This window comes from Alligator mississippiensis, chromosome 4 (genome assembly GCF_030867095.1).
Source record: "Alligator mississippiensis isolate rAllMis1 chromosome 4, rAllMis1, whole genome shotgun sequence".
In the NCBI taxonomy this organism is placed as follows: domain Eukaryota; kingdom Metazoa; phylum Chordata; order Crocodylia; family Alligatoridae; genus Alligator; species Alligator mississippiensis.
The window spans coordinates 6689657-6716290 of NC_081827.1; the positions used below are offsets into that span (position 1 = coordinate 6689657).

Here is a 26634-nt window from a genome sequence, read left to right on the forward strand (position 1 = left end):
TCGGAGACCATAAAAGCTAAAGAGGCGGTAGTCATGGGGGACCTAAACTACCCGGACATCTGCTGGGAGACGCAGACAGCAAGGTCCCATCGCTCACGCAGGTTTCTAACTTGTGTACAGGACCTCCACCTGACACAGGAGGTGTATGGTCCCACTAGGGGGAATGCCATACTGGATCTGGTATTGGCAACGGGAGATAACATGATAGGGGACCTCCAGATCGGTAGCTATCTGGGAGACAGTGATCACCTTATGATAGAATTCAACATAAGACGGCGAGTGGGTAAGGTAACTAGTAGGGTGAAAGTGCTAGACTTTAGGAAAGCTGATTTCATTGCACTCAGGCGATTAGTCAAGGAAGCACTGCAGAGTAGGAGTTTTGATGGGATGGGTGCCCAAGAAGGGTGGCTGTGCCTAAAGGAAACGATCCTTTGGGCACAAAGCAAGACGATCCCCGAGCGAGGCAAAAGAGGGAAAGGGGCCAGGAGGCTTCCATGGCTGACCAGAGAAATCCAGGGCAGCCTAAGGGCCAAAAGGGGAGCACATAAAAAGTGGAAACAGGGTGAGATCACTAAAGATGAATATACCTCCTCTGCTCGTGCTTGTAGGGAGGCAGTTAGGCGGGCCAAAGCTACCATGGAGCTGAGGATGGCAACCCAAGTAAAGGACAACAAGAAATTGTTTTTTAGATATATAGGGAGTAAAAGGAAGGCCCAGGGAGGAATAGGACCCCTGCTAAATGGGCAGAAGCAATTGGTGACAGATAGAGGGGACAAGGCTGAACTCCTCAACGAGGTCTTTGCCTCAGTGTTCCTAAGCGAGGGGCACGACAAGTCTCTCACTGGGGTTGTAGAGAGGCAGCAGCAAGGCGCCAGACTTCCACGCGTAGATCCTGAGGTGGTGCAGAGTCACTTGGAAGAACTGGATGCCTTTAAGTCGGCAGGCCCGGATGGGCTCCATCCCAGGGTGCTGAAGGCACTGGCCGACGTCATTGCAGAGCCACTGGCAGGAATATTCGAATGCTCGTGGCGCACGGGCCAAGTCCCGGAGGACTGGAAAAGGGCTAACGTGGTCCCCATTTTCAAAAAGGGGAGGAAGGAGGACCCGGGCAACTATAGGCCGGTCAGTCTCACCTCCATCCTTGGTAAAGTATTTGAAAAAATTATCAAGGCTCACATTTGTGAGAGCCCGGCAGGACAAATTATGCTGAGGGGAAACCAGCACGAGTTTGTGGCGGGCAGATCGTGCCTGACCAACCTAGTCTCTTTCTATGACCAGGTTACGAAACGCCTGGACACAGGAGGAGGGGTGGATGTCGTATACCTGGACTTCAGGAAGGCCTTCGATACGGTATCCCACCCCATACTGGTGAACAAATTAAGAGGCTGTGATGTGGATGACTGCACAGTCCGGTGGGTGGCGAATTGGCTAGAGTGTCGCACCCAAAGAGTCGTGGTGGATGGGTCGGTCTCGACCTGGAAGGGTGTGGGCAGTGGGGTCCCGCAGGGTTCGGTCCTTGGACCGATACTCTTTAATGTCTTCATCAGCGACTTGGACGTGGGAGTGAAATGTACTCTGTCCAAGTTCGTGGATGACACAAAGCTATGGGGAGAAGTGGACACGCCGGAGGGCAGGGAACAGCTGCAGGCAGACCTGGATAGGCTGGACAAGTGGGCAGAAAACAACAGGATGCAGTTCAACAAGGAGAAATGCAAAGTGCTGCACCTAGGGAGGAAAAATGTCCAGCACACCTACAGCCTAGGGAATGACCTGCTGGGTGGCACAGAGGTGGAAAGGGATCTAGGAGTCCTAGTGGACTCCAAGTTGAACATGAGCCGGCAGTGTGACGAAGCCATCAGAAAAGCCAATGGCACTTTATCGTGCATCAGCAGATGCATGACAAATAGGTCCAGGGAGGTGATACTTCCCCTCTATAGGGCGTTGGTCAGACCGCAGTTGGAGTACTGCGTGCAATTCTGGGCGCCACACTTCAAGAAGGATGCGGATAACCTGGAGAGGGTACAGCGAAGGGCAACTCGTATGGTCAAGGGCCTGCAGACCAAGCCCTACGAGGAGAGACTAGAGAAACTGGACCTTTTCAGCCTCCGCAAGAGAAGGTTGAGAGGTGACCTTGTGGCTGCCTATAAGTTCATCACGGGGGCACAGAAGGGAATAGGTGAGGATTTATTCACCAAGGCGCCCCCGGGGGTTACAAGAAACAATGGCCACAAGCTAGCAGAGAGCAGATTTAGACTGGACATTAGGAAGAACTTCTTCACAGTTCGAGTGGCCAAGGTCTGGAACGGGCTCCCAAGGGAGGTGGTGCTCTCCCCTACCCTGGGGGTCTTCAAGAGGAGGTTAGATGAGTATCTAGCTGGGGTCATTTAGACCCAGCACTCTTTCCTGCTTATGCAGGGGGTCGGACTTGATGATCTATTGAGGTCCCTTCCGACCCTAACATCTATGAATCTATGAATAAGGAAGAGCCAAAAATGGGCGTGTAGTAGCCCCAATTAAAAAGGAGCTGAACCCAAAAAACTTTATGGAACTACGTGGCACATGCAATCACAATTTGAACATCTGTAGAAACTACCATCAATGGAAATTTGTTTGCAAAGCTCACAAGGATGGGGTATATCTTCTGATGGGGACAGAAAGAATCTGTCTATTAGTACTTGTAAATCTTGATCTATGTATCTTTGTCGGTCATAGTAAGCATTATGTACATCAAGAACAAATAGCAAAACTAAACCTGATTGATTAGGATTCATATTGGACAAGGTTCCACATTTTGCAATAGATAACACTTACCTCTATTTCCAAATGAACACAACTTGCAAGTCCCTCTCTGGCAATTGATTCTACAGTCTCTCTTCCTAGGCCATAGTAATAGCCACTATATTTATAGGTTGCAATAAATTTCCCCTGAAAATAAACACAGTAATGCATCATGACAACGGAAAGACTGTGATAACAACTGTCCTACATGGTAGCATGGCAAAAATGATCATTCTAGACTTCTTCAGTTCCCATTAGTAAAAGGCCGTACCATGCCTAAATCATCAGTGATAACGAGGCCACAGAGCACAAAATTTGCAGCGAAGAGCAAAGAGCAGGGGCCCAAGGGTACAGGTTTGTTCATGGATAATAAAACATCAGTTCCTGTAAAACAATCTGCTGACAGGTTCCAGCTTTTCATTGGTTATTCATTCACATGGGAAAAGAACACAAGATCTAAAGCAAGGGGCATCTTCCTTTGATACTGCATCAAACCATAGTGCAGCATCGGATGAAACAGAAGATACTAAAGATGAGAAGGGAGACACAAAGCACACCTGGAAGGAGACTGTATAATTGAAAGGGAAATTTCAACATTAAAACTTGGGTAATGAAACTTTGGTACTCCACAGCGTGTGCCCAAAGAAATGTAAATATCTGACACTGAGGAGGAGTTACTAAGCACACTCGGTGGCTTAAGTATTTCTGGGCTTTCCTGCTTGTGGGGACAGAAATAATGAGCGGCAGCAGGGCGTTTCAAGATAAAACTGCACTGTAGGACCAGAAGCGCACTAGAAGCAGTAGCTGAAGGGATTCTGCCCATAGAGGGAAAAGGGACAGAGAAGATGCCTTCTGGGTGAATTTCCTGTCCTTTAAAAGCCTGTGGTCCCAAGCAGGGCTGTTGAAAAAGATGACAAGCCATTTGGGCCTTCCAGCACCGCTGTTCTCCTAACCCACATGGGCTATGTGCATATGCAAATAAGCAACAATTTAATTGCAAGACAGTGTAAGATTCCAACCGAGCATTCGGCCTGTTGTACTCGGCACTTCTGTAAGTACGATAAGAGACGGTGTAAACAGCCATTTGTACATCCACGTACCAGCTGCGGTTACTGTTCATACGTGTTGGTTACGTAGCAGTACACACACTTTTTTTTTCTCCCAGAAATTAGGTCCTTAAAAGCTTTTTTTCTAAAGGAAAGAGCAATGGACTTACTGATGCCACAGGAACAAACCTAGTTAGACACTCCTCCAATGCTTACCATGTTCACCATTTTATCAAATGCTTCCTGAGAAACGAAGTAGAAATCAAGTCTGTTTTCTTCTCCAAAATAGGGCGCCCTCGTGGTATGACAGGGACTGGAAGATATATAGGATAATAACGAAATAACTTGTTTTCAATCATTGAAGCAGCTATATAGTGGGAGGGAGAATAAGGAAGAATGCTACAAATCATTTTATTTTAAAGGAGAGAAGAAATATGAGAAATACAAAGAGGTGCAAATCATACCCCCAATGCTGCGTATTTGAAAGACTAACCTATAAATACAAAAAAAACTGTATTAATATAACATTATATTTTAGCTATAAATCTAAAAAAGCCAGGACAGCCCGAGCTGACACTGTCACAGCACCCTGAAGTTGGGAAAAGATGGATTCGTTTGTTTGCCTGTGTCAATTCCCGGTGGGCAGGGAGAGGAATTTTAAGTAGGGGAAGACCTGGTGGGGGTTAAGTTGAACAATGCATGGAAGGAGTAGGTAAAACAGAGGTTCACAATTTTTTTGGGCTCAGGGCCCTCCCCGGAAAATGCCAGTTCTTCGCTATCACTTATTTCCTGAGTACAGGAAAGTAACAGCAATTCTTCTGTTGCAAAGAACTTAGGAAGACTGCAGCAGGGTTTGCATTTGAAATCTTTGACTTTATGTTGTGAATCGTATGTAGGCGTTTTCACATCTAATGGCAACATCCTTAAAAGCATCTCCCAGCTCCCCAGGATGCTGCAGCACCCTGGCTGAGAGCCATTGAGGTAGAACAACCAGGCAGGTGCTAAAATTGCAATGCCAAAAAGAAATCAGCGCTGGGATCAGTGGTCAGCTGGAAGTAGGACAGGAAGAGGAACTATTTCAAATGGTCACTACCACATAAAACAATGTAATGCACCTGACACGGAAACTTTATTCTAGAATAAAATGAACGTGAACTTGAATCTGGCTCTTTATTTAAGTTCATGTGCAAAGAGATTTTGGTTTAAAGGTTTCAACAATTTTCTACTCATTCTGCTGCAATTAGCCATTGTACATCTGGTCTCAGCCACTCACAGCAGTGGCTCATGCCCTATTATTGGCAGATGATACGTTGCCTTTTTTTTTTAATTTACACTGTAAGCAAGTGAAACAAAAATGTCATGCAGATCTCTGGCGCAGACTTACAGTGATAACATTTTGTCTCCTTGGCTTTTGATAAACCCAGCAAAAAGTCATTCACATCTAAATTAGACTGAGCCTGGCTGATAATGAGTTTTAATCAGTTTTGTGACATAAAACCGGACAGACAGCTTGCATGCTGAAGGTTAGGGCCACACTGAACATTACAGCTTGAAAAATGCCTTTTCATACTTAGATCCAGCAATGTTCAGGGCACTGGTCATGTCTACATGAGCAGAGGATTGTGCAGAAGGGACTGCACAGTGGTTACTACACAGTCATTTAGTACTCGTTTAAGCAAGTACAAATACTAACCAGCGTTACTGCACAGTCCCATCGCCGCATGGTTACTTTTAGATGCTACTGCGCAGTAGCATCGCCGTCACGGTTTGTGCCCTGCGATGCTACGGTGCAGTAGCTCATTGCCGCAGTGACATAGCATATCATGTAGACGCGCCCAGTGACACTCAATGTTTAACCCTTGCAGGCCTGATAAGTGGCTCTGGGCTGGTCCGTGGGCCAGATTGGGGCCCCATGTTTCCTGCACCCAGTCTGCATGCCCTAATCATGCTCCACGCGGCCTCCGCTGGGATGAAGACCTGCACTGCCCAGTGTTCCCAATCCAGCCTGCAGGGCCACACTATCTGGCCCAGGGAGTTCCCCATGGACAATCTGGCCACTGCTTCCCTGCTGCCAATTTTTCAGATCTTTGTTCCCTGGGGGCTGGATCAGACTCATGGGCCAGGGGTTGAGTACCTCGGTCTAGGGCAAGGGACTGGAAGGCAGGAGTCCTAGATTCCATTTCCAAGCTTGACATCCACCTGTTTTATTTGGATATGGGGTATCACTGAAGACAAACCACATACAAAACCAGGAGCAACAGTCTCAAGTTGCAGCAAGGGAAGTTTAGATTGGATATTAGGAAAAACTTCCTCACTAGATGGGTAATAAAGCACTGGAACAAGTTACCCAGAAAGGCGATGGACTGTCCATCCTTGGAGGTTTTCAAGACAAAACCCTGGCTGGGATGATGTAGCTGGGGCTGGTCCTGCTTGGAGCAGAGGGTTACACTAGATGTGACCTCCTGAGGTCCCTTCCAGCCCTCATTTTCGATGATTCAATACTTGTGGGCCTGAGTCTCAGATAAATTCTGTCGCTTTTATATTGCCAGGGCATGGCAAAGGGAACCTACAGTAAGAGAAAATTCTAATCTTATGTCTACTACTTCACTTGCCAAAAGCAATGCAAGTACCACTTGATCTTAATCTGGAATTGCAAATATTTCGTTTAATTCTCTTTTTTGTTCCAGAGGTGTTTCAGTAAGTTCTTAACAATATAATAAGTCTATTCTGATCATTTGAGGTTTTTTTTAATGAAAACCATGTAACACTTACTTGTCTGGTTTCTTTGTAATGGTGCTTATTGATGAATAAATATATACAGTTCTGGGGGGAAAAAAAAGCCCTGCCAGACTAATTTATTCTATTTTTTTCCCAGTACTAAGATATTAGGTATAATGTTGAAGAAGTTCTTTTCTTTTCTTTAAGACAGCTGAGTTGTAAACCACTAAGAAGTCAAGTTTATGACGCAGAGGTTGACAGATCTTTAAATGTAGCAGCATTAGTGGGTGCCACTATTTTATCAGTAAGCTGTGGTAAATGAGAACAGTGTGCTACACATGGGCTATATAAAACTTACACTTCAAAGGCTGATTTTCTTAAAGATATTATAAATGTACCCAGCTTTAAAGGTCATTTCTGAGCACTAGCCAGATGGTTTCAGAGTCTAATTTCACTTTATTTTTTGAATCTCTTTTACACGTTACAACCTTTTTTAATTGCAAGGCCATGTTTACATTCAACTTGCCAGGATATCTTGCATGAAATACATTTTTAATGAGTGCAATGTTTGAAATTTAAGAGAGTAGGCCATAATATTGCTTAAATCTCCACTGAATAATTTAAATACAACTTTGCTTTATGGTTGCAATTTTCTGCTCTGTTAAGATTCTGTCTCTTTTTCTCCCTCACACATAATGCTTTTAAGGAATAAAATGTATACATAAAAAAGACATGTTCTTCAAAACCACACAGTGAAAATTCCAACCAGTTTGCAATTGGTTGCCATTTCAAAGCTTACAAAATTTTAGCAAAAAAATGGAGTTGGCACATTTGATTTTTTCAGTCATGTAATCTTTGCAGCTTTTCTGTCAAATGGCCGTTTGACTTACTAAATTAGCTCATGAATCGCTTCTCGGCCTTTTATAGGCTAAGATCAAGTGTAGAACCTGTTCTTATCAGCTATATATTGCAAACACCGAGCAAGAAGAAATACAAATAGGCTTCTTCACAGAGTAGGCAGATCCTGATCTACAATATCGAACAAAGACCTAGTCCAGGGTGCTGTGGTAGTAGGCTTTTGAAGAATCAACTCCACTTGTCAGTTAATGAATATACCTAATTATTAGCTGTATTCTTAATAGTTATTCCACTATTACCCAGGAACCTCCCCCATTAGGATTGGGGCTCTGCTCGGACAATCGCTGTATATATAACTAGAAGAGAAAGTCCCTGCCTCAAAGAATCTAAAGAGACAATACAACCAATGTGCAATGAACAGAGGTAATGGAGGAGAGAGAATGGGGGTAAGAAAGTGTAATGCTGACAGCAATGGATGTTACAGGTCACTGCAGCGTATGCTATATAGCACTACCTTTGAAAGTTCAACACTGCTTTTGGTTAAGTGTAGAAAATGCCTATTTACTTTCATGACAGTAGCCTTAAGGGAGAGCACATTACAGTGGTCCCAGCAATTACAGTAGCTTCCTATTCGCTTCTGAATGCAATCTGTACAGGCGCCCTAACGTCTTTGCAACTGGGCACATTATATAATGCTCAGCAGAAAAGTTTGCACTTCTCTAGTGAGACAGGGGGACAAAGACTGGATGAGTGGATGGACGCAAGAAACACTAGAGCTGCTTTTTTTTTTTTCTTTGCAGTTCACCTTGAAAGGATCATGATATTTATGACAGCGTGCTTATTCAAAATAGGGAAGATAAATTAGGACTTCAGGCAATCTGGATCTGGTAAGAGACAGAACACATTGCAACACCCATTTAACTTGCTTTTAAAAAATGCAACAAATTTAGCCTTGCTCCCACTCCATGTTTTCTTAAGTGCCTGGGGTGAATTTACCTGTATCTGAAGAAATTGTTGAACTGTCTGCAGATTCTGTGAGTAAGTTCCCGCTTCCCGCAGGCCACGGGCCCAACAAATATCAGCATGGGGTAGGGAGCATCAAGACTAGGCAAAGTGCTGCAAGAAGGGAAAACAAAGTGTTATTGTACCTCCTGCAATGGACACTTTCACTCATGTTTTATAAGCTCTTTGCATATTTTGTCATCACTGGAACTTAACTCCACTACCTGCTGCATTAGTCTCATAATTTATGCCGCAAAGCAACAATAGACAAAGAAGCACGTGCAGTCAGGCAAATTTTAAACAATAAATTCAGCACAGAATATTTAATAAGAGAAGTCCTAGCATTTTTCACATGAGGAAAACTGCAATACGGGGTGAATCTGGCTCAGACTGTAACTTGGATTTGCAGCTTTTTTTGAAACGCTCTCTGCTGCTACAAAGATGCCCAATGATCATATTTTACTGGTCAAAAAAGTGGGCCTTGTATGCATCTAGGGCTGACCCTGCAAACCTTTATACGCTCCTGCATTTAATCTCATGAACTTCAAAGGTTTGCTGGAACAGGGCAGCAGTTTGTAAAGTGCTTTATAGTTCGGTCGGATGGAAGTCATTAAGGTGTATGGGCCCAATCTTGTGCAGGGCTAAGCACCCTCCCCTCCCACCAGCACTGACAGAAGTAGAAAGCATTCAGGACCCTAAGACAGAATCCGAAGTGCTTGCAAAAATACAGCAACCTAACCTCAGACACACATTTTTATATCTTGGCCCAAGTCTATGTTTAGATACTGGAATCAGCAGCTCGATTTTTCAGAAGCGATAAGCATCCAGCTGCAAACAAAGAGTAAAGGCAATTTGTGGGCGCTCAGCACTTTTGAAAGTCAGACCACTTATTTAGGTGCCTAAATATGGAACGTAACTTGAGACTCATTTTTTTAAAATCTTCAGTACGGTTTTTAAAATTACGCCATTTGAAAACGTGTCAAAAACCAGCTGAAATAATTTTTAAAATACCCTACTTTTGAAGCTAATAAATGGCCTGACCCATTTAAGTTTTATTTTAAAGGGGGAAAATATTACATCTGTGCGCCAAACTTCAGTCTAATGTGATTTAAAACAGCTGAATATAAATCCCTGAAAACAGGGTTTATAATGGAAATGGCAAGAGAAATAGATGACTAAATCTATCTGAAATAATGACAACCTTCCAGCTTAAGCTAAGAAAAAAATTAGATAGTTCAGACTAATGGTTTCCCGCCTGCATTAGCTCACACCAGCAAAACAGCTCGATCCATCTAGGCACTTCTCTAATACCATACTATCTTGGTGGCACTAAAGCATTATTAGATTTTATCTTCTTAACATCCCTGTGAAGAAGGGAAGTACTATCCCTGCTTCAGGGGTGAGAAACAGAGGAAAAAGAGCAAATTTAGTGACTTTTCCAAGGTCATGGTGTATTCTGGAGATAAACTGGGAACTGAATCCTGGTCTTTGAGTCCCAGAGTAGCACACTACATCCCCTTAAACACTAACGGCAGAATAGCAGCAGTATCCCTCAGTAGACTTATAGTGTTTTATGGCATATTGTTTGCCTTTTATTCTGGTTACAAACATATTTATACAACAATTATGAAGAAAATATTAGCAAAATAACCTGGGACATTAAGCATGCCAATATGGTAAAATATGTAAAACATATTGCTGGACAAAAACCTGCTAAAGTGATATATTCTGTTTAATTAAGCAGCTTCCCTTCCCTTCTTGGATTCTCCATCTTTTCAGGTTGCCTTTCCTTTGCTGTTTGGAAAAAGACTGGCTCAACACAACATGGCCCCGAGAGATACCGCCAAGAAGAGCAACTACTATCATGAGTCTATTATTAAAAAGGGCCTGTAAGGAAGATATGAATTGTATGAAAAATGTTTAATAACTGGTGATTCAGGATTTATCTACACACAGTAGAAGCACCCTCATTAGCTACCTGAGGCCCTATTCCTTGTGAATAATAACACCAACCCAGCTTTTGAAGATATAAAATTCCTATCTTCAACATGGCTCTTAATTTATATTTCTTATAAGTACATAAGGCCCCGATATGGATTTCTGACTTGGACTTCATTCTTCAACTTGTTCTTTTCCAGAATAATGTCATATCCTATACTGATATAATATAGTATTAGTGGATATGATCACACACAGAACTCTAGCCTCTTTAAACAAAGTTCCTTGATTTTTATTTTTTTTTTGGTATATCAGATGGACAAGGAGCACATTTTACAATATCCTACAGTGTTTCAAATGACCCTATGTCATCATGTAATTTTTTTCCTACAATATTGCAAGGAGTATCTTGTAAGGCGAGGAACCCTTGAGTTCATTTGTTGTGCGTAGGCCAACATAAATTGTCTCTGGCATACAGAGTAGTAAGCAGCTGTCTCAGAGTCATAGATTTTAAGTCCAGGAGGGATGACTGTGATTATCTAGTCTGTCCTTGTGCATAACATAGGTCCAGGACTTCCTGAAATAAATCCTGCTTTGAGTCAGATAACTGACTGAGCTAGATAAAATCTTGGGGAAAAAAAATCTCCAATCTTGATTTTAAAATTTCCACTGGTAGAGTATCCTGATAAGGTGTTCCAAGGGCTAATTAGCCTCACAAAAAATAAAATAAAATAAAAATAAAATTGCCTTTTCTCTAGTCTGAATATGCCTAGTTTTCAACCTTGGGTCATGTTATACATTTTTCTGGTAGACTGAAGAGCTACCTGTTATCAAATTCCTGGTCCTCGTGTAGATTTTTATGGGCTGTGATTAAATCACCCTTTTCACCTGCATCTAAGGTTGCGGAAGAAATCACGTATTGTTTAAGTAATAGCAGGTTATCATGTAATTAAAGACAGCATCATAAAACATATGAAGAAAGGGCATTGCACAAATAATGGCAATATTGACATTTCCTGATCATTAAGTGTGTAACTTTTCAACTTTATGGCTCTCTCTAATTTTGTTTGAATGGAATTATTATTAATAATTGAAAAATAAAAAATGGCTTGTGTATGATCTAGGGATATTAATGCAAATGAGCTATAAAAATGACTCTAAATAAGCATTTTCTAATTTAGAAATTTAGAGGGGAAAAAAGCATCATTAGGAACGTTTCATTAATGAGCACGGTGCATGCTCTTCCAGCTGCATACTGGCAAACACTCAAAGCTTCATTAACATTACGAGTCACTACCTTAAGTGCCAATCCATATGCTTACCTGTTTGTTTATAGAGGACCTCTGAAAGCATACAGATTTTTACTGAAAAGTACATGTTTAGCAATAAAATATACGTAACTATAAACCAATATCTGAGCTACATCTATGTCTGGTTTAGAAGGAATTCATAGCATGGATCTTCTGCAAAGTCGTCATGTGCTTGAAGAGATCCCAATCCTGCAAGATAATAATTGATTTTACAGGCCAATGGGCACCTGCGGGGGAATGAGCAACATAAGTGGGGTGTTTAGCATTTTTCAGGATCAGTCCCAGGGGGCAATGCAAGAATCTTAACAAACATGCAGATTTTTTAATTACTAACCATAGGCCTAAAAGTAGGGTGTTTGGCTATGTATTTAGATGCCCAAATGGATGAGTAGATGCCTAAAATAGACTTTGGGATACAGAAGTGAGCATGGGAATTTTGCCAATAATAATAAAACTGTATTTATATCATCTTTAATTGACTGTTGCGAAGCACTCTGCAAACATTCATGAAATAGGCATTGCAATGCCTGCATGAGGTAGACAAGTCCCGTCATTCCTGTCCTATAGCCAAGAAACAAAGCAGAGAGAAGATGCACAACAAAACAATGCCAGGCCTGGAAACATCACCTAGAACTCAGTCTCGTCTCTATGCTTTCGTCTGTGGGCAACACCTTCCCCTCTCAAAATGCAGAATTGGCTGGGCTTCAGTGTAAATTTGAAAGTTTGGCTCCAAACATGTAAATTGTGCTCCAAGTTGCAAAGTAAAGCCATTTTGCTCACAATGGGATGTCAACAGTGTGAAGGGAAGGAGTAAATAGAGTAGGAAGAAGTTACATTGCAGAGTTTGCTTCACCCTCTAGAGATTTTTAAATTGCCTGTGGGTATTGATAGAATTTTTGCATCTTTCATTTCTGGTGCGAATGGCCATCTGCTTCAGCAGATTGTTTAAAAGAAATGGAGCTTTGGGCAATCTGTCTCAGAGTGTAGAGGTGAGCAACTAACTTCATTTCATAATCAACTCAACCAAACAAGATTTGCCTAATTTCCAGACTGATAATAGCAAACTACAGAATGCCTACTCTTCATTAGATGGATTTAAAGGTGTGAAAGTGATGGAGAGCCCTCCCCTGGACGAGGACAATTCATTCTGCTTTACTCGACTGCCACCTAAAGGACTGGACATGAACTGGAGGTAAGGTTACCTGTCAAAGATCCTCTGTGGCTGCATCAGGCTGTACATTACGTGGGTCATGTGATCTTTCGCACCAACCACTTCTGGAGGAGGGTCATACTTATTCACCGCAGCGACCTGTTAGGAGAATAAGAACAGCCAAGTTGTTGCTCTTACTGGCAATACGCTGCACAGAGTACTGTGAATAATGAGGACTTCCTACTTTTCTTGTGCTCATCCTTGTATCTGGCTTGTTCATAATCATGTGTGTGTGTGTATATGTATGTATATATAATAGATATATAATCTTTTGGGGAGATTATATACTTAAATACAGTTGGATGAAAAACATCTCACGCTATCTCAGCATCTTTCTGTAATTTATTCTAGCTTTTCCTGGAAGGAGGGCAGAGGCTAAGGGAAGGAAATCATCTTATAAAGCAAACAGTGACTTTGTTTATGATTTAGTTTTCCTTTTTTGTGTGTGTGTTTTTTCTTGGTTCTAGTGAAGGACAGCAAATTGAAAGACAGAGTCCTTCATTTATTTCCCAGGAAGGGAATGACAGGAGCAGTTGCAGTGTAAGCTTGTTACAAAGCCACCCTAAAAAGGACTTCGGTCCTCATCTTGGAAGGAGAAGGGAGTCCAAACACATCCCATTCTAGCCTATTTTGCTGAAAGGTCTAGCTGGTGCTGACAAATGGTGGATTTTTCTTTTTAATGTAATCAGCTTATTTGGAAATGGACTAAGAACCACTGAGTCATTTTGTATAGGCTACAACAATCAGATAGCAGCATAAGCTGGTGACTTAGGCTCTGGCTATATTTGCTGAGAAGTCATGGCTGATAACAGTTCTGATATGTTTTACGAGTCTAGAGTGAATGAGCTGAAATGATGGTAAGGGCCACATTAAAAATAATTTTCTATTCAAGGTTTCAACTTCGGTAGCAATTTACTGTCCTAATGGTTCTAACATGGTTGTGGCCCAAGCACTGTGTATAGCTCACATATCAGTATAGAGGTGAAAGGTCCTATGTAACACCTGCTTATCAACCAGTCCCTCCAGTTATTTCTTACTAAAAGCTGTTTTAAAATCAGATCTCCACTAATGGAAGTGGTGCACAGAATTACAAGGGATGTTACAGCTTTCAGTAGTGTTGCACTGTTGTCACAGCAGTGATGGACAATGGAAAAAAAGCAAGGAACGTGATTTGTTTGATGAAATCTTTTACTGGACCAAGTTTATAGTTGGGAGAGACATTAGATATTAGACAAGTGAACCTGAGGAAGGGCATTTGGTGCCTGAAAACTTGTCTAACATCTCTCCCAACTATAAAGTTAGCCCAGTAAAAAAAAAATCATGAAACAAATCTTGCCTAAAGCTTTCAGACAGTTTACTTAGCAGTATAAGCCATCTTAAGAAAATGCTTCTTAGTAATATGCACTGATTACAGCTTCAAAACACTTGGCCAATATTAACTAATGAATCCAAACCAGTAACTAGGGACTATTGTGATTGCTAAAATCTACTCAGTCATTTCTTTATTAAGAAACATATACTTTATGGGAGATTTTCACACTGATATGCCATAAATTGCTTTTCACTATACAGCAGATATACAGTCACATGTCAGGAGCCTAAAAGCAAACTCTGAATTGACACTTACCAGCTGGCATGTGGGTAATTTTCCTCCCCACATAAAGCAATTCTTTATTTGCATATAAACATTACTGAAAATAACCAGCATTTTAACTCTCTTCTAGCAGGCAGCAGGATTATTTAGCCACACTCCCAAACTAAGGTGACTGTGTACCTTTTCTTCCACTGTAATCTTCTTGTTATCCAGCTCTGTTAAACGGAGCAACATGAAAATCACCAAGAGCCAATATTCTTTGTGTTCCTGATAGAAATATGAAAAATGATGCACTGGTCTTCTTTTACATCTGCAAACATTTAAGTTGCGCTGCAAAATATTTAACTTCCATTCGGTTACAAAAACATCACATGTATTTTATCTTAATATATGGTAGCCTACAACGCCATTTACCCTGAAGGATCTCAATGTGCTGTATAAACCGATCATTGAAATGCAGCCATCTCTAACATAAAATCTGGCAGCTGATCAACAGCTTGCAGCAACACTGTACAATAGTTTGGGACAGGAATTAAAGAATGATATCATTTCTAACTCTACCTGCAGAGCGAATTAATGAGGACAGAAAGTAGTTACCTATATGGGAATTAGATAATAAACCACACTAATACCCCTAACCTTGCAAAAAGTGTTAAAAAAGTTACAGTATAAAATAATCATTACTGATGCTTTTAAGTGGCTAAAAAAAGCAGAGGCATAATAATAAAAGAATAATTAGCAATCAAACAGGGAGCTGACATCTTGACAACCTGATGAAGCGTACTTGTACTATTTCTAAAAAAAAGCCAAGTCCTGTGGTAAGCTACTGAAATTTCAAGAAGGTCAAAGATGTCTTAAGATAATTGTTGTTTTGTTTTTTTTAAGTATCTGAAAAAACAGTAAAATAGCTAGGAAAAGATCACACGCACGTGATCTTTAAGCAAGATCAAATTCTGCTCTGAGGAGGCTGGCTGTCTCGTCAAGCAAAGGTTGCCGTGAGCTATAGGGTAAGCATATTACAGGTATTTTTCCCTATTAATTGCATTGCACACAACAACAGACCGTTCTTAAGGAAGCCACAATAAAACACTGACATAGTTATCTTGAATCAAGAGAGAGAAATGAAACCCTGACCATTTCTTCCCAACACTGCAAATCACTGTCAAGCTCAAAAGGGATCTGAAAATCATCAAACTCTGAATGATATTACTTTTAATCTTTGGTACAGCTCAGGACGAGTTGTACACAGTCAAAACATATGATTTTACTCCCCTTTAGATGCTGATGTCATTGATCAATGGGATACTTATTGGGGATATTGCAGGGATCTTGAATAAAGAACAAGTCCATCAGAAAGGAAAAAACTCAGAGAGCCACTGCCCTAGAAACTATCTGGTTATACTCAAGGCACTGCTCAAAAAATGCCAGGTCTTTGGTTTTACTCTTCCTTTGACGACACAAAAAATAACAGAGCAATTCTTCTGCTGCAAAAAACTAAGAAAGCCCACAACATGTCAGACTGTTTTTGACCCTATGCATTCTTACGTGAAATCTCTGGGATTTTCTTGTGATTGTATGTAGGCATTTGCGCACAAAACAACGCTAATATTGTGCATCACCATTAAAAGGATCTCATGGCACTCCAAAGCGCTGTGGCACCCTGGCTGACAATCACTTTTCTAAGGGGAGGCAGGTTTAAAGGTGGCTGTTGCTAAGAGGTAGAATCAGCTTCCAGTGGAGTTAACAGGAGCCTTTCCCCTGACTTCGGTGAGAAAAATGTTTTTTCAGAGCTTTTCTTTTAGGAGAGCACGTATAACATTTATTCTTTCCATAGCATTGTTTTAACATCTGGACAAAGACTGAACTAATCATTGCAAATACATTTTTGGCTCCTTGTAGCCTCTCTTACCTGCACTGGGTTGTTTAACAGATTTAAGCCTCTAAGGAGAGGTAGATCTTCAATATATTCAAGCTCACCCAGATCAGCAATCTAGTTATACAGAGATATACAGCATAAGTATAATAGCTATAATAGTGCATATAATAAGTACAATAGCTATGAGCAGAAAGCATTTAAGTCCTAAACCTTAAAACATGGGTACAACCCTGCCTCTCCCCGCACCTCCCCCCGATACACTTCCAAAATGTGTACACATACCCACCGCATGTAATATCATACTTCCAGTAATGCAAACTGGGTAATAACCGCTGCAGATAGGGAACGTGCCTCACTAAGTTTATAGTTATTTTAAAAGACACAACTCTCTCCAATGCTTTACTTTGCTCAGTGCATCCAATTTTCACAGGCTGATGTGCAAAAGCCAGGCAACAGCTGTCTGAGAGACTGTGGGTTTGCACAGTAGTAGCCTTAGGGGAGGGCAAACCGGGTGACTGCCCGGGGCCCCACACTTTAGGGGGCCCCAAAATTTTGCAACAATTTTTTTGGGGGGGGGTGAAGTTTTTGCAAGCAAGTGGTTCTATTTGCATTTTAACACTCGACTATTTATCTAATTACCCCAAAGAATATTAAAAAGATCCATGATACAACTGTGGTGGGTTATAGATCATCCAAATTAAGCCTCTAAGGGGCCCCAAATTGCCCAGGGCTCCAACAACCCCAAGGTCACCACTGGTTTGTAGTCACCTTTTGCACATTTAGAGTTACAAACAAAACGTTCCCTTTTTCTAAGAAACGGGTTTCTTTTTATTCAGTGTCCAAAGCGAAGTCTTAGTAGAGGCTCCCAAACATGCATGTCTGGCTACAGGACTGGACAATTCAAATGAGACTTGTCATCTCTAGCCTTCCCACTACCTCTGAAGAAGAACAAAACAAATTACAGAGTGGCTCTGAATAGCTTCACTGCCAGTGGAAGGTATGGATCCTAGAAAGGAAGATGTCCAATTTTGAAGATTATTCCGTATACATTTTTGTAGACAAGCTCTTTGTGACAAAACTTGTGAAAATCTGCATTTTAAGCAAATTGGCATGGGAGTCATTTAATCGAAATCTCCTTAAACATTCTGTGCGGTTGAAAAATTATATTTACCTGTTTAGAAAGCGCTACTACTGAAAGAATTAAATGATTTTGTAAAGTCCTGAACCGACACATTTAGCTTCTCTCCTAATACAGAAGTCTAAAACCACAAATCATGTGGTTTCAGACTTTTTAAGCTGTTACTGAGGCCAAGGTTTTAAGAAATTGAATTCTGGGGAACAAGGGCTTTCTTTAAAATAATCAATAAAAGCTAGATATGTGCTGTATCTTTGGTCATAGGATTTACTGCTGAAATGATATGTTGGTGTTGGACCAGTATTCATCCAACTGTCATAAATCTCCTTATAATAAGATCTCTTGTCCCACATGACATCATCATAATTTCTACAGCACTAGAAGTGCCCAAAATGATACCATCTTAAAAGCTTCTTGATCTTCCACAAGAAAAAAAAATATCTATGCGAGTTCACCTGGAAATACAAAGATAAGCTTTCATCTTTGCAGCAATCAAGGCTGCTTGTGCTACAGACACACTTGCTTTACCATCTATGTTGCTGTAGTAACATCACTGTGTTTTGATGGTGGCTACATTAAAAAAAAATCCTATTTCATATAATAGGATGGCGATCTCTCTTTTATGCTGGAATACTGAGCTTCTGCTAAAAGTCAGATAATTGCTGTTCCTTTTGCATTAATGTTTTTTGCAGAATGAGTCCTCTGGTGCTATGGATGTGGAATTCCAGCGGAGTAGCACTTAAAGGAAAAATGTTCCAATACTGCCGAGATCATAATAAAGGCTCTGCTGTATGATTATAGAGCAAAACTAATGAGAGACAGCTCTTTGAGAGACATGCACTCTTCATTTAATGAAGACAAAGTTCTGCTATTACTCTGAGTTTTTGATGAATAGCAAATTGAGTACATCATCCCAGAATGAGGATCTCTCCGGAGAGAAGAGTATTATTTTATCCACTAAGCACATGCAGTTCGTGATGTGGTAACACAAAATTCCCTGCAACTGTCCCACCGCATGTTCTACCTGACTCTGGGTTGAGAGGAGAGATTGGTCTGCAGGACCTCATAAAAAATCCTCCACTTGCCAACAATTTCTTTATATCAGCAGCAGCGAGTGAAACAATAGGCACTTCTGAAGGATCCTGGAGTGCGCTGGTGTTGGGTTGCTACCTGATCGGCCTATAACGCCTTCTTGCAGCCAAAGCAGCAAGTCCAAACTCCGTCTGGTCCCCATCTCGTTGACTGTTGTTTCTTCCCCTACTTAAAGCCTTTTCTCCGAGTACTTCCTTTATCTTCTCCATATCTTAGCATAGCTTTTAGAGGGAAAATTTCCCACAAGAACTTTCTTACCAGCTGTATCAAGCCAAACCCACACAGCTGATATGTTCAATGAACTTCCCCCTTTTTTGCCATCCTAGATTCTTCTACCCACTGCTCAAAACACACGGGTGAAGATCACAGATCAATTTGCCTTCTGATATTAATTAACGGGAAACATGATTCCCACTTCCCATCTGTTCAGACAGAAGATGTTCTAAGGGTTTTGAGGACAGTTCTAGACCTTTTCTTTTAACTCTTGAAAATGGGGGAGGATGAAATCCACTGTTGCCGTTCAGGATTAAAAAAAAAATCCTCTTTGCTATAGAGGCTATTGTCATGGAGTCAAAACTGGCAGCGGTGCTGGGATTTTTGGTTGAATAAATTAGCTTTAATATCACTGTTCAAGAAAAATACAAACAGTAAGAACAGAACCACCTAAGAGAGTAATTGAACTTCATAATACACCTTTTTCAAATAGGAGAGAATATCGTTACATTGGTTAAGTCTCAGATTTCCTCAAGTCACCTAGAAAAGGATGTGTTGGAAAGGTGGCAACTCACCCCACAGTTTCTGACACGTACCATTAAACAAGACAAATTTTGATGAGGCAGAATTAATAGCTTCTGCCTGCTATAAAGAGCAATCGAAACTCTATGAAGCAATGGAGGCAGTTATTAATGCTAATGAAGACCATTCTATTAGTTAGCTTCCCATCTTGCTAGATTTTAAACATTGATGCACCCTTTAAATGTCGACCTGAACGTGCTGTTATAAAAAAGAATTCATAAGTTATTGTGTTCACTCTTGTGCGCATTTCCTTAAACTGGGGAGAATATTTGAAAATAATGTTATTTTTTATTTGCTATGATTTTTACTACACAGAACTGGCTTTAATGGAAAACTAATTGATCCATTGAGGGCCTCTTCTGAAATTAAAGACCTGGAAAGCTCTCTGATGTGTGGAGTTGCAGAAATAACTTTTTCCGGGTTCAAATGTCATCTGAAACTGGTATAAATGAGTTGCATGGTCTCATCATAGTCTCCAGTGAATATTCTGCTGCATAACAGAAGACACCAGATAACAAAGTACAAAATTCTGTATGATTGGAAGTCTTACAGGGCCCCAGTGAAACTTGTGACGGAAAGATAGGGTTGAAGAATATTGGAATAGCCAAGACAAAAGTAATAGTTGTCAGGTATACTTGGGTGGAAAAAAAGTTCCCTACATTGTGTCATCCCTGGAGCAGCCACACTAAAAAATGCTCTTAGTCTTTCAAAGACAGGAGTACCAAATGTTGTGTAAGAATGATTGACCTAAACAGAAATTAGTCCAAGCACTTAAGTGAGACAGAGAGAGCTGCATCACAGCTCCTGGGACCCACAGAAAAATACTGAATGTCTTCTAATATTTCTTTAGTGTAGGATTGTGGGGATTTGGGGCTAAATCTTCAAGGAGCCGAATTGCAGAAAGGACTGAGGACTTACTAAAAACTCTTTCAGATTCATATGCAGGACCTTACCTGATTATCTTCCAGATTGATCACCTCTAGTAGATAGTGCTCCTCCAAACCTCCAAGGCTGCTGATGTTATTACTGGATAAATCCAAACGCTGGAGAGCCCTCAGTTCCTCCAAACCAGTTATCTTCTCAATCTGGTTAGCTCTCTAGGAATGAATCCGAATCAGATAAAGACCTCATAAGTTTTCATGGGTGAAAAATGAAGTATCCCAGGGGAACAACATCCTTGCCTCTTAAGGGATAATTTCTGTGGTCGCTTATAAGACTATTATGAAACTTATCAGATAAGGATAGATCATTTTTCTCTCTCAGGTCTTCTATGTATTAGGCTCCCCAGACATCAATTTTGTAGTGAAAGAAAAAAAATACCCAAAGCACTATGGGCAGCTAGGGGTTCAAAGGTGCCAATAAAGAGGGGGCAACTGGGGGCTGTTCCCTAGCTCTTTCCTGCCCCCAAGCAACTTTAAAGGGCTGGACAGGCCCACCGAGAGACTTGCAAGCCCTTTAAAGTTCCCAGGCAGCCCAAGAGCTCGCTGAAGCTAGTGTCAGGTTGCCCAGAAGCCCGTTGAAATTTCTGGCTTGCAGGCAGCACAGTCGCCCTTGCTGCCAGGCATCATGGGCAATGGAGCTCCCTCTAAGCCTCCCGGTGTGGCAGGGGCTGCCTGAGAGGTCTTCATCCCCTGCCACTGCCACTTCCACAGAGGCAAGGGTAAACGGGCTTCCCTGCAAACAATAGTTTCATAGTTGTTAGGGGCTGGAAGGGACCTTACAGATCATCGGGTCCAGTCCCCTTGCACTTGGGCAGAAAAGACTCAGATGATTGCAGGAGCTTTAAAGGATGTGCAAGCCACCCAGCACCAGAGAGCCGCTTCCCAGTGCCTATTGGCTCAGATGCCCAGGTGAACTTAGGTTTCCCCACCTGGGCGACCCCTGCACTGGCAGGGGGGCAAGAGGGACAGGGCGGTCTATAAACCTCCTTGACAGCTCACAGTGAGCAGGCTGTCAGGGATTCAGCTGCTCTTCCTTTCTTCCTCTCTGCCCCCACACTTGATGGGGAGGAAGGGAGAGCACAGCACTGTGGGATGGTGGAAGGTACAGACCTGGCCAGATGTTAGATTTGTCTAAATGAGCAATTTCTTTGTTGTGGATCTGCTATTTTTGTGGCGGATTGGTCACTTTTTTCTAGGGACAAATCTCTTGAATGTCTGGCATGTTACCATTTGCCGCAGGAAATCTGCATCTATCCCACAACCAACCAAGGTAACATCTGGAAGGGGGCTGAGCCTCATCTGCATCAGGAGATGCCAGATTACAAGTCCTCTTTTTTGGCTGAGGGAGAAACAAATGGGATTATCTCATTCGGTTTAACTTTGGTGCATTTTAAGGAAATCACACAAGTGCTGACGTACGCTAATAACAAACAGGACCATGATCTTTTTTTCTGCAATCCCGCAGCCATGAAATGAGTTATAGAAACGTCTTTCTGAAGGAGAAGTATATATGTCAAAAAAAAAAAAAAGTTTTTGCAAAAAAAAGTTTGTCCTACATATAAAGTACGTGGCAAAATGCTGCTCAAAAGTGTGTTTATGGAGTACGTGGGGGTGCAGAGGAAATGCTTCAAGGACATCCTTAAGGCAAAAATTAAGAAGTGTGGCATTGGCCCCACAAATTGGGAAAACCAGCCCAAGACAGGGCTACATGGCGACCGTTTCAAGCTGGTGGCAGAAAACTAACAGAAATGGAAGGAAAGGAAACAAGACCGAGAAATCCATGGCCCGACCCTCCCTTTTACCACCACCTGTGGCATTTGCCAGAGAGTTGGCGGCTCTAGGACTGGCCTTCTTAGCCATCACTGGACTCATTTACACCCCTATATTTGACCCATGGGAGTAATCATCCTTGACTGTGAGGGATAGCCGCTGACACCGAATGTAAGCCAATACAGTGTTATCTCCCTCTTTCTGCAGACAATCTGTAGCAATAGGTTGCGTCTATATATTCACTTCATCACAGGGAGTGAAGGAAACCTCAATTACCCAAAGTCATATCTAACCGGATGCTTACAAGGACCCCCATGACAAATTTTGTGATATACCACACAAGCCCAGTCATTTCTTCAGAAGTAGAATCATAGGACCATAGAAGTGAGGGTTGAAGGGACCTCGGGAGGTTGCATCTAGTCCAACCCCCTGCTCCAAGTGGGACCAGCCCAGGGCTTTGTCCAGCCGTGTTTTGAAAACCCCCAAGGATGGAGACTCTAGCACCTCTCTGGATAACCTGTTCAGTGCTTCACCACCCTCCTAGTGAGAAAATTCTTCCAAATATTCAACCTCAACTTCCCTTGCTGCAACTTGAGCTCATTGCTCCTTGTTCTGTCATCTGCCACCACAGAGAATAGCCTAGCTCAGGGGTGGGCAAAATGCAGCCCACAGGCCGGATGCGGCCCGCCAAGCCATTCTATCCGGCCCGTGGGGCCCCTAAAAAATTTAGAAAATTCATATTTATCTGCCCCGAGCTGCCTGTCATGCAGCCCTCGATGGCTTGCCAAAACTCAGTAAGCGGCCCTCCGCCCGAAATAATTGCCTGTTCCTGGCCTAGCTCCACATCCTCTTTCAAACCCCGCTTCAGGCTGCTATTAAGTCTCCTCTTCTCTGGACTAAATAAAACCAGTTCCCCCAGTCTTTCCTCACCAGTCATGTCCCCCAGCCCCTGAACCATTTTTGTCACCCTCCGCTGGACTCTCTCCACTTTGTCCACATCCTTTCTGTGGTGTGTTCAGTTTTGGGCCCCCCATGACTCCAGATGTGGCCTCACCAGTGCAGAATAGAAAAGAATCACTCCTTTTGTCCTACTGTCAACGCTCCTACCAATGCAGCCCTGGATGCTGGTAGCCTTCTTGGCACCAAGGGCACACTGCTGGCTCCTGTTCAGCTTCTTGTCCAGTGTCACCCCCGGGTCCTTTTCTGCAGAGCTGTGGCCAGCCAGTCACCCCCAGCCTGCACCATTGCTCTGTCCTAAGTGCAGGACTTTGCACTTGTCCTTGTTGAACCTCATGGCATTTCTTTTGGCCCAATCCTCCAACTTGTGAAGGTTTCTCTGAATCCGTCCCCTACCCTCCAGGGGTATCTATCTACTACTCCCCCCAGCTTGATGTCATCTGCAGACTTGCTGAGGGTGCACCAGATGGGAAGGACCATGTTCTTGACTGGGTTACTGGTAGCCACAAATCATACAGCCATCCCTGCTACAAACTCCTAGCATGTATAAAACCTGTTGGATTCTTTGTTGCTCTTGGAGTCCAGTGACTTACCCACATAGGCTCTCAACCTTGCAAGCTGCATCTCTCTTCCATCAGAGTCACTTTGTGCTGAAAGCTATTTGGCAGCTTCATATTCTATTAATAAATATTTAGGAACTAGAGAAATAAATAAGTTAGGTGGCTGTAATGTTGATCCAGTTGTCTGTCCTTGACATTTTTCCTGGCTTTTAAATCTTTAATTAGGCTATTAATAGCAAGAAGAAGCTCTCTCTCCTTTTCCTGTTCTTTACCAGACTTGTGCTCTATAAGAGCTGCGAGCTGCAGTTGCAAATTGCAATGTGCAAGGGGTACACACACAATTCGGTGAACAAAATGGATGCGTGTGAGGAGCCGCTTTTGGAAAATATAAAATTCCTAGGAGTCCAGTCCATTACAGCTGCATTCATTTATATTTTGCAAACACCAGCAGAACATAGGGTTTTTGGTTTAGCTAGGCAGTATTTACAATTTCTGAAGACCCTTCTTCCAAATTTGAGACCTTTCTATTCTCCACCCTAAGGAGCTCAAGGGGGAATGAAAAAGAAAGCTGAATCAACAGAAAAAAACCCTTTCCTGTCATGCACAATCTATTTGCTCTTTAATCTAATTTGTAAAAGAAAACACTATATTAATATTTCACTATTTGCATTACTTTATACGATTATCAGCTTGCTGATTAAAGAAAAAGGACAAACCATTGTATCAGCAATAAGAGAAGCAAGTACAATCTAAAAATAAGAAGCACATTCATACTAATAATGTTTAGCAATTATATAGCACCTCTCATCTTCAAAGCATTTTATAACAGAGCTCAATCAGAGTAAATGTTATTAGCCCATTTCACAGATGGGAAAACTGAGACAAAGAGCAATTAAGTAAATTGCTCTGTTTCAGTTCAAAGAAAGAATAAATATGCTCCATTTTAAAAGAACAATATAAAGAGAAATTATCTGCTTCAGGAAGTTTATAATTCATTTCTGATTTTTACACAGGATTTTTCCAATCTAATTTAATCACTGCCATTTCCATTAGCAACCAGAGTTCCAAATTGACTGGTACTGAAGGAGTAACAAATAATCTTGTCTGTAATAAGAGATCACTTGCTACTTTTTCCGCTTTTAAAAATTAACTCATTTCAGTGACTATTAAAATGAGGTAATTAGTAGATTAAAGAAGGGCAAGTAACTGGGACTTTATGTGTATGGAATATAATTATTCCTTTCTACATGCTAGCACAATTTTGTACTGCATCTCAGAAAAATCTTAAAACATTTTAGGGACAGAAAAAAGTTATATTTCTGCTCTTCACTAAATAAAGAACTTGCTTTAGATGAAACACTGATAAAGATGCTCAAATGTATTTGCTATTAGTGTGGAGAAATTGATGTAGGAACATAGTGTTTGGGGGATGAAGCTCTTAGATGTCAGATACGTATCTTTTTATGATCATAATTACAAAGAAAATTAGAGAGAGACAGATTAATGTGTTTTGTGCTTTTATAACAATTCAAAAAAAAGCACACCTGCCGCCCAAAGCTCACATTTAAAGACGTTCTTTTTTTGCATTTCTACAGTTACTACTACTGAGCACTTAGAAGCACTTTTCATTTAAGTGTCTCAAAGTGCCTTAGAATGAGGACGTGGACTAAAGGACAGGGAGGAAAAAAAGAGGGGTTTTGGGGGGGTAGGGAGGGTAGAGAAAACGGAGGGGGCTTTTGCATGATCATGACGGGTAAAAGGAGATGGCAATGGGCACGGGGGTGCATGGTTGCATTTATTGTAATGGGATGATGATGATGGTAAACCGTACATGTGTCTGTCAAGTGAGCTGGATCAGTAAAGGTCTAGATATAAGAAGGGAGGGTGTGGGTGTGTGTAAATAAATATATATTTTTGCAAAAAAAAGTTTGTCCTACATATAATGTGCATGCCAAAATGCTGCTCAAAAGTGTGTTTATGGAGTATGTGGGCTAAAACTGGCAGCAGTTAAAAAAAAAAAAGGTAATATGCATCAATTTTGGATGGGATGAACTAAGTGCATGGGGACCATACGCAAATTGCTATAGCCATGTTTATTTTCAAGGTTATCATTTTCAAATTTGTTCCTCACCCCTCTGCACCATGCTGGCAGACTCCATCCCTGCTGCAGCCCGGGGCAGAGAGCATGGCTCCAGCCTGGCCCCTGGCAGCAGCAGGGACACAGCCTGACAGCACAGAAAAAGCTGGGGGGAAGCAGAAAGGAAGAGGGCTACCTGACCACCCCCAGATTTATTTTCCCTGCTGTAGCAGTGGAAAAGGGACAAATTCAAAGCAAACCTCCAATAATTAGATTCTATACCTGGAAAATTATAACAAATTTATAAAATTTCCACAGAGAATCTGCCGGAGGTGGTTCAAGCACCTACTTTGAACGCCTTCAAGAGACATTTGGATGTTTATCTTCCTGGGATCCTATGATCCCTGCTGACTTCCTGCCCCTGGGGCAGGGGGCTGGGCTCGAAGATCTTCCGAGGTCCCTTCCAGCCCTAATGTCTATGAAATCTATGAAATCTGTAATTACCATATTTACCTGAGTACAAAATGACCCTGAATGTAAGATGACTCTTCAATAATTAGATTCTGCACATGGAAAATATGTACATTTATTATAATTTTCCATGTATGGAATCTAATTACTGGAAGATCATCCTAAGAAGAAGTAAGCAGCAGCATCCTGCAGGGGTCGGTCCTCGGTCCAGTACTTTTTAACATCTTTATTAATTATTTGGATGTGTGGGTAAAGAGCTCACTGGCCAAGTTTGTAGACGAGACCAAGTTATGGGGGAGTGTGGTCATGCTTGAAGATAGGCTATAGATACTGGCGGACCTAGACAGGCTGGCAAGTTGGGCGGAGTGGAACCAGATGAAGTTCAACATTGAGAAATGTAAAGTGCTCCACCTGGGGATGAACAACCCCCAGCACACCTACAGGCTTGGCAACGTCAACTTGACCAGCACCACGAATGAAAGGGACCTGGGGGTAATAATAGACCA

General features: G+C 41.8%; 1 protein-coding gene across 5 annotated transcripts in view; it reads right to left on the reverse strand.

Annotated features, from left to right (window-relative positions):
- LRGUK (leucine rich repeats and guanylate kinase domain containing) overlaps positions 1-26634 on the reverse strand; it is a 70818-nt gene that overhangs the window by 32379 nt on the left and 11805 nt on the right. For 4 of the 5 annotated variants that reach the window (XR_009461480.1, XM_059725745.1, XM_019487610.2 and 1 more), the window contains 7 exons: positions 20306-20449; positions 16364-16444; positions 14635-14784; positions 12853-12959; positions 8397-8516; positions 4041-4137; positions 2812-2925 (listed from right to left, as the gene is read on the reverse strand). Coding sequence is in view for 4 of the 5 variants with exons in the window: in XM_059725745.1 (XP_059581728.1) it covers positions 2812-2925; positions 4041-4137; positions 8397-8516; positions 12853-12959; positions 14635-14784; positions 16364-16444; positions 20306-20449 (813 nt within the window). In the remaining variant the exon portion in view is untranslated. The remainder of the gene's footprint in view (positions 1-2811; positions 2926-4040; positions 4138-8396; positions 8517-12852; positions 12960-14634; positions 14785-16363; positions 16445-20305; positions 20450-26634) is intronic. The other variant, XM_059725744.1, reaches the window with a different exon arrangement.